This window comes from Trypanosoma cruzi, genomic scaffold (genome assembly GCF_000209065.1).
Source record: "Trypanosoma cruzi strain CL Brener 1047053516273 genomic scaffold, whole genome shotgun sequence".
NCBI lineage: Eukaryota > Euglenozoa > Kinetoplastea > Trypanosomatida > Trypanosomatidae > Trypanosoma > Trypanosoma cruzi.
The window spans coordinates 254,324-262,476 of NW_001849529.1; the positions used below are offsets into that span (position 1 = coordinate 254,324).

The 8,153-nt window shown below is 48.6% G+C and overlaps 4 protein-coding genes across 4 annotated transcripts, besides 13 other annotated features; all 4 read right to left on the reverse strand.

The window, feature by feature from the left end:
• On the reverse strand, nucleotides 1-814 carry Tc00.1047053506153.3 (hypothetical protein, conserved; the record flags this gene model as incomplete). The annotated part of the gene is made up of 1 exon (XM_800365.1): nucleotides 1-814. A coding segment is annotated over one exon (814 nt), but the record flags the coding sequence as incomplete, so codon positions are not given.
• Nucleotides 1-3,056: a sequence feature (heterozygous, non-Esmeraldo-like haplotype).
• Nucleotides 865-884: a microsatellite.
• Nucleotides 898-945: a microsatellite.
• Nucleotides 988-1,054: a microsatellite.
• Nucleotides 1,355-1,398: a repeat region.
• Nucleotides 1,897-1,926: a sequence feature (AT_rich).
• Nucleotides 2,206-2,226: a microsatellite.
• Tc00.1047053506153.6 (hypothetical protein, conserved) lies at nucleotides 2,327-2,716 on the reverse strand (the record flags this gene model as incomplete). Its single annotated transcript, XM_800364.1, has 1 exon — nucleotides 2,327-2,716. The coding sequence occupies one exon, from the start codon at nucleotides 2,714-2,716 to the stop codon at nucleotides 2,327-2,329; it is 390 nt and encodes a 129-aa protein (XP_805457.1).
• Nucleotides 3,057-4,630: a sequence feature (haploid, non-Esmeraldo-like haplotype).
• Nucleotides 4,187-4,248: a sequence feature (A-rich).
• Nucleotides 4,397-4,418: a sequence feature (AT_rich).
• Nucleotides 4,498-5,844, reverse strand: Tc00.1047053506153.10 (amino acid transporter, putative; the record flags this gene model as incomplete). Its single annotated transcript, XM_800362.1, has 1 exon — nucleotides 4,498-5,844. One exon carries the CDS (start codon nucleotides 5,842-5,844, stop codon nucleotides 4,498-4,500), a length of 1,347 nt encoding a protein of 448 aa, XP_805455.1.
• Nucleotides 4,631-6,703: a sequence feature (areas not merged during assembly with more than two copies in the genome that could not be assigned to a particular haplotype).
• Nucleotides 6,451-6,491: a microsatellite.
• Nucleotides 6,704-8,153: a sequence feature (heterozygous, Esmeraldo-like haplotype).
• On the reverse strand, nucleotides 7,015-8,153 carry Tc00.1047053506153.20 (amino acid transporter, putative; the record flags this gene model as incomplete). The annotated part of the gene is made up of 1 exon (XM_800363.1): nucleotides 7,015-8,153. A coding segment is annotated over one exon (1,139 nt), but the record flags the coding sequence as incomplete, so codon positions are not given.

The following is an 8,153-nucleotide window of genomic DNA, read 5'->3' on the forward strand; positions in this document are numbered from 1 at the left end:
CTACAGGCATTAGTCGACGTATCTTTTCATGTGCCTCTTTTGTGCAGCAGCAGAGATTACGGATGCAGAACTCAGCCCATTCCACCATGCCAGGGTTCTCCTCATCAAACCGCGTACTCGTGAGAACTGCTGAGAGAAGTGCCGAATTGCTTACAATGAACGAACAGGCTTCAACATTGTCAAGGGTAAGATTTGCCATCAGACGCATATGTTCTGTCCTGTGTCCTTCTTGAAAAAATGCAATTTCGTGTTCACGTGGGATGCTCAGGGCGTCCTCAATGTAACTCAATACATCACGTTCCATCAAATACATTTGAAGGGCCTTGACCAACCGGGGGTGACTCACCAAAATAAGACAGAGCAACTCCACGGCAACATGAGACAAGTGCGCCCCTGTTTCCAGCCACGCCTCAGACCCATCACGAAACTCCTCTACACTGCTGTTTCGTGGAATACCATCCGTATCCATAAACTCCGCACAAGTGCTAGATGCTTCACTACAAGTCTTATCATTCCCAGAGGCGTACTTAGCCTTCAGATGTCTCCCTGTGCGGCGTACTATATGGGGTGCAATGCTTAGTGCGAGGTCAGCCATTCTTTGCAGGACCCGCTGAAAATGAAGCATCTCCTCACCCTCCTCACGCTTGGCTTGAAACGCAGTTTTATCAACCGCTTGCTCCAATTTAAACTTCAGAGCGTAATTCCGCAACTCGCTATCCGTTTCACATAAAATCAGCAACGAGTCCACCTTGGCGCTTATAAGCCGGAGTACCTCAGTGTCAGCATCCTTAATGGAGACATCGCAGCCAGACATTTTCTTTTCTCCTATTGCCCCTATAAAAGTGAAAAGAAAACATAAATATGCACACACACACACACACACAGAGAGAGAGAGAGAAAAGAAATAAAAAGAAAAAAAGAAAGATAGAAAAAAAAAAAAAAAAATAACGTAACTGTCATGAAACTCAAAGACTGGCCGTAATAATAAAATAAAATAAAAGAAAAACAAACAAACAAAACAACACACACACACACAAAAAAAAAACACGCAAACTCACGACTAACTCCCATGCATTCACAAGCAAAACGGTCCGAAAAGTTTTCCTGCAAAGCACCAGAGAGGTGCAATTCAAATATAGCCACATCGGATACGACAGGCGCATCATATCTTGAGACTACTGTGAAGAAACTCGTTTTATCCCTGTCGGTGGCGCTAAGAAAAGCGCATTTCCAACGAGAAGTGAGGGCCACACAATTTTTTCCAGAAGCCGAGCAGCGCACCGCCAGCCTTCGATTTTACTCGCCATCCAAAAATTTTGTTGGCACACCCGACCTTTAAAGTAGAGGCACCTTCAGAGAGAGAGAGAGAGAAAAAAAAAAAAAAATAGGGGGGAAGAGGAATAAGAGGACAGGCCGCAATGCATGCATGAGCCTCAAACATCGGCCGATACAAAACAAACAAAAAAAGGACACAAAGACAAAAATAAATTGGCGGAAGACAGCTCCAACGCAATGCCAACTATTTTTTCTTTTTTTTCCTCCTCTCTCTCTCTCTCTCTCAGCTTCTCCTTCACAGAATGCATCCGATAACGGCAGGGGGTGACACGCATCCATTTCTTTGCAGGTTATGAGGCGACTTGACTGTGGCCGAGGGAAAAATGAATACATCGAAGGATTTTGTTCAGGCAGCCCCCTTCAGGAGCGGGTTCACTCCTCCTGCACACGTCCCCCCATGTTGCAGTAAACCCGCCAAACATCACCGGCAATAGAAGAACATGTCATTCATGCCGTCCCACCTTCCCAACTTCCCCGCCATGAATGAGAATTCAAAGAGAAGAGAAAATAACAACAACAAGAAGAAAAAAATTAATTCTCTCCGAATGATATAACTTTTACTTTTTTATTTTTATTTTTTTAAATAAATTTCTTCCCTTCTTTCAGGGCTGCGGGCCGAAAACCTGTTTTTCATCCTGCGGCCCCCTTCTGTACACGATGCCTACAATCTCCTCGGCACCACCCCCTCTCGAGCATACGTCATGAAAAGACCGGGTATCCGCAAAAACCGTAGGACAAGAAAGCCGCAATGGAGGAGCAAACACGGTGGATCTGCACAATGACAATAAATACCAGTCCTAATAAGACCACCCAACAATCAACCAACCCACACACACATATTACACGACACAATCAAAATCCATACAACGTCAAACAAACAAACAAACAAACGGAAGGAATAAAAAAACTAACACCGTATCCTCCTGCGGTGCGTCCTCCTTGTGGAAGGAATACCACTCCTCTCCTCTGGAAGGCCACTAAACGGGCCTACTTACTTCGGTCGGTTGTGGAAACGTGCTCCAACGCCTCGAGATGACGACGAGGCGGGTAAAGAAGGAGCATCCTTTACTTCCTGCAGTTTCACTCCGGATGGGTTCGCCTCTAGGAGAGCCCGGCCTGGTCCATCTACGTAATACTTCGGGTTCGGGCACGACGGGACCTCGCAGTAGATGGGAAGCGTCGCAACCCACTCACCCGAGGCGCGAAATTTATGTCCACAGGGGCACTGCCACTCCCGCTCCTCGAATAAGGTGTTTGTCATCTGCATTGCCCGATCAAAGGCCTCTTTTAACGAAGGCGGGGCGCCGGACGAACTGACGAGGGCATTCCTTGCCTTTTGCCCCGCCTGACGAGAGACGAATGTCTTAATTTTGTCAAGCATCCTCTTCAGCTGGTGAGGCACACAAACAAGAGAAGGAGACAGAAAGGAAAAAACACACACACAAAAAAGAAATTTACAAGGAGCAGCAGCAGCAGAAGCGACGGCGGCAGGACATGAAAAAAACCCCAAGAGAACATCTGGCCCTCTCACACACAGTGAGCCTCATCCTCGGCAGGAAAGGGCAAAACAAACACAAACAACCAAACAAAAACTGGAAATAAAAGGCGCCGTTTCACCGCGAAGGCCCACCCTTTCCAGCCGACGGAAAGAAAAAGTCATAACTCCACTTGGCCCTCATCCACGCACGTCTCGCGCTCATGACAAAAACGTATCTAAAGTTTACTTGTGTCCGTTTCGCCTCCGAATGCTTGGCCGCCTCCAGATCCTTCACATCAATTGCATATGGATGACGATGACATCGACAACACCGCCGGAACATCAGAAATAAAAAAACAACAACAAAACCTTCCACTTTCCAAATACGCTGTGCTTTGGCCTATTGAATGAAACTCCCTTCCACCACCACCACCAATACCGGCGGCAGCAGACTGTCAAGAGAAACAACAAGAGAAGGAAGGCAACGACAATCATGTAGCACATAAGAAGGAGGATAAATAAAAGGGACAAAGCGAGTTCATACGCACCACAGAAGATGTTTCATCTTATTAACGAATAAACCCATCATTTCGATCAACGGAAGGAAGTAAAGAATGAAAAAAATCTCCACACAGCAAAGAAAAAAGGGGAAAAGGAATAGAGGAAGATACGAATAGATAGATAGATGTAAAAATTTACTAAATACCCAAGAAGGTTAGCATCGATACACATTAAATGCACAATGCAACAGCCAAGATAAAAAAAAACAAACAAACAAAAGGAATATTTATTCACCGCATCCCCTCCCTTACCTTCTCTCATTATTGTCCAGAAAAGACAAAACAGAGAGTCCCACAAACTGCACACAATTCAGAACACATGGCGGGGTGTGGGGGGTGCTGCCACCACTCACTCCTTCAAACATACATACCAATCCATGAGTTCATATACACCAACAAGTCCCGGCTGCGTGCTAAAAAAAAAAAAACACCATGACTCCGTTCATTGTGGGAGATTCTCTGGCGGTGGTGGTGGCAGGGGGTTGGGGGGGATATCATTACGAAAAACAAAAACAATAACACTACCTCTTGTTGGTTTCCTTGTTATATTTATTTTCTCCACACCTCATTTCATTTTATTTCCTTTTTTCTATTCTTAAATTGTATCTCGTGTTATTTCCATTTATGCGCCCCGCTGGGCACATTCCAGCAGGGGCGTATGTGGGGAGGTGACGGCGGGAGGTCACAGGCGGTTTCACGTGCGCCAACTCACACAAACAAACAAAAATAACCCCCCCCCCCCTTCCACTCCGCAGCGCACGCAGCACTAAAAAAACATTAGCCATCGAACATCACCCACACGCGCTCACATATAAAAACAAACAAAACAAAACAAACAACAAAAAACACACACACACACAAAAAAAAATAAAATAATAAAATATATACCCCCATACATAAACCGTTCCTAAAAACCACTAAACAAAATTGTAAAGTCTCTTCATAAAGGAAATCCTCATATACTCAGCAGCTCACTGACACAAACAAACAAAACAACCCCCCCTAACACATCCACACACACACGAAAAAAAAAAAATATTAATTAACATTTTTGTTCGTGAACCAAAAAATATAAATAAACACTACGATTCCTTCGCCACTCTCCACAAAACAGGTATCAACTCATTACCGAACCACACCATACAGGCTGGCCCCTGTGCCAAAGACAACCGCAACCACACCAGCCATGAGGAGAAGGTACGTGCAAACATAATTCACGATTCCCACGGTGCCCAGACTCCAGTTCCCACAATACATACGGTATAGCGCCGGCAGGCAGAAGCCGAGAGTGCCGCCACAGAAGCTGCCCAGCAGCCCAAAGACGGTGTTCAGCACGGGAATAAAGAGCCCGAGCAGCAGTGCGCAGAGAGCCATAACTCCACAGAAAAGGCAATTTTTCCATGCAGGGATCGTGGCCACATCCCATCCAATGATGTAATAGCAGCAATCGCGAGCGGGCTGCATGCACAGCGCAAAACCAACGCAAAGCTTAAATACAATTCCTGCGTATGCAATGGCCATCAACACATCACGTCGGACATCATAAAACACGAGAACAGTGTCCGTCACCTCGTCCCCAAAGTCGGCGTAACCAAAAAAGCCGGCAACAATGTACGCAATGCAACACAAAGCCATGCTGCAGGCTGTGTGGAGCGTCATGCGCCTCGCGCTCGGCTTGCGCATTTCTCCAAAGATGGAGAAGCAATTCATGTGGCACAGGTACGAGAACATGAAGATGGAAAGGCCTTCGATTGCCCCGTTGCCTGACTTGAACATGGCGACATCATCACGAAGTTTTCCGCCTCTAAATCCATGCTGAACAGAGTGCACAACGATGCAGGCAATAAAATAGTAGATGCAAATTACCCCGACAGCAGAGGCGTAGCGCAGGGAGTTAATCTCCTTCGGCAGCGACAACGAGAACATGCCCACAAACCAGATTGCACTTGTCACCGCGCGATTGCCAGCCTCGGAGCGCCAAAACTCCGGCAGGGACGGATCGGACAGCACGGGCTCAAGGAGACGGCCAATGGCTATGACATAGCCCACACAGGTGCCAAAGGTGAACAGCCACGTGAGGACCACCGTGAAGTGGTCCCACCCCCGGCCAAACAGTTTCTTTGAGAGCTCCGCGTATGAATTATAGCCGGTCATCTCCACAGCCTGCATCATCAGGCCGACCGAATAGACAGTGCACACCGTCACCAGGACAAGAAGGATGATGGAGAAGGCGACACCACTCATCTGAAAGCCCGCTGCCAGGCTGATCACCCCGCCACCAAGCGTGGCGCTCGCAAGGTTAAACGTCGTCGACAAGAGACCGCCATAGGGAATTATGTTTGTGAAACAACGCAGGGCACCCATTCCGGAGCTCGTGCGCCTCCACTTCACCCCGCTGCCATTTTCACTCCCCAGTTCGGGCACCACGACGGGATCGTTTCCGGGAGCAATATTGCCACTCTCGGTGTCCATCTCGTTTGCCAAGAAATCTTCTGAAAACCCTTGCTGAACAATGTGGAGTCTTCTGAGTCACTCTCTAATCACTCTTCTTTCAGAGAAGCAGGGAGCAGAGCAGGCGGGCACACATACACACAACGCAACCAATAAAGACAACGAGGAACCCGGCTGGTCAGATGCGACCCTCTCATTCTCTCTCCGGCGTGCATACACCCCAAACACTCTCAGTCAGCACTTAATTAGTTGCCTTTCCCTGCTACGCTCGGCACTTGCGCCGGAAAACATTCAATAATTAAAAACAAAAACACTTTGGTGGCGGTTTCCTTGTGCACCAAACAAATATTCAGCTCTGCGGCAATTTTTCTGTCCTTGACGAGCGAGAAAGAGCCTCGCCAAGCGGAACCCGCCCTGTCGCGTCGCATATCCCGAGCATCCACACACGGATGGGAGTGAGCGCAAGTGGAGAGAAAAAAAAAAGGTCTGGGAGCAGCACAAACACACACACACACAGGGGGATGAATGTGCTTCTCGTCTATCCTCGACAAATCATGTAAAAGACTCCATCGCCAATCACAAAGAGAGACACCACACGGCTTAAAGCAGAGACCACCCGACAAGGCAAAAAAGAAAAGAAAAAACAAAAACAAGAACAACAACAAAAAAAGATGTGGCACCACGCATCCCCGCGCTCTTTATTGCGTCTTCTCCCCTTCCTACACATATAAAATAAAACGTACTTCCCCTTTTTCTCCTCCGCCCCCCTCCCTCCCTTGCATTGCAAATGCGCGGGGGCCTGCACAGGAGGGGCAGAGGAGCAAAACGAAGGCGGTTTCTAAGTGCGCCATGAACAATCGGGGGCGGGGAAGACAAAAAATGAAAATACAACACGCATCATTTTCATGCACGGGACGTGTGCCAAAGAATTGTGCCAGTCGCCTCTGCCCGCGAACAGGTCCCACGCCCTGGCGTGCGGCAGCTGGCACAGTAAAAAAAAGAAGAAGAAAAGAATCCACTATTGGTCCTAAATAAAATGGTAAGTGATAGAGTGCCTTTACTCAGAGGAGTGCATTGGACCCTTCACGACTCCGCACTGCTCGCAGACAGTCGCACGTGACACCTCCATGACGCAAAGGGCTGAATGAAGCATGCCCGTCGACCCTCTTGTTCTCCCAGCATGATGGCACATTACCGAACCACACCATACAGGCTGGCCCCTGTGCCAAAGACAACCGCAACCACACCAGCCATGAGGAGAAGGTACGTGCAAACATAATTCACGATTCCCACGGTGCCCAGACTCCAGTTCCCACAATACATACGGTATAGCGCCGGCAGGCAGAAGCCGAGAGTGCCGCCACAGAAACTGCCCAGCAGCCCAAAGACGGTGTTCAGCACGGGAATAAAGAGCCCGAGCAGCAGTGCGCAGAGAGCCATAACTCCACAGAAAAGGCAATTTTTCCATGCAGGGATCGTGGCCACATCCCATCCAATGATGTAATAGCAGCAATCGCGAGCGGGCTGCATGCACAGCGCAAAACCAACGCAAAGCTTAAATACAATTCCTGCGTATGCAATGGCCATCAACACATCACGTCGGACATCATAAAACACGAGAACAGTGTCCGTCACCTCGTCCCCAAAGTCGGCGTAACCAAAAAAGCCGGCAACAATGTACGCAATGCAACACAAAGCCATGCTGCAGGCTGTGTGGAGCGTCATGCGCCTCGCGCTCGGCTTGCGCATTTCTCCAAAGATGGAGAAGCAATTCATGTGGCACAGGTACGAGAACATGAAGATGGAAAGGCCTTCGATTGCCCCGTTGCCCGACTTGAACATGGCGACATCATCACGAAGTTTTCCGCCTCTAAATCCATGCTGAACAGAGTGCACAACGATGCAGGCAATAAAATAGTAGATGCAAATTACCCCGACAGCAGAGGCGTAGCGCAGGGAGTTAATCTCCTTCGGCAGTGACAACGAGAACATGCCCACAAACCAGATTGCACTTGTCACCGCGCGATTGCCAGCCTCGGAGCGCCAAAACTCCGGCAGGGACGGATCGGACAGCACGGGCTCAAGGAGACGGCCAATGGCTATGACATATCCCACACAGGTGCCAAAGGTGAACAACCACGTGAGAACCACCGTGAAGTGGTCCCACCCCCGGCCAAACAGTTTCTTTGAGAGCTCCGCGTATGAATTATAGCCGGTCATCTCCACAGCCTGCATCATCAGGCCGACCGAATAGACAGTGCACACCGTCACCAGGACAAGAAGGATGATGGAGAAGGCGACACCACTCATCTGAAAGCCCGCTGCCAGGC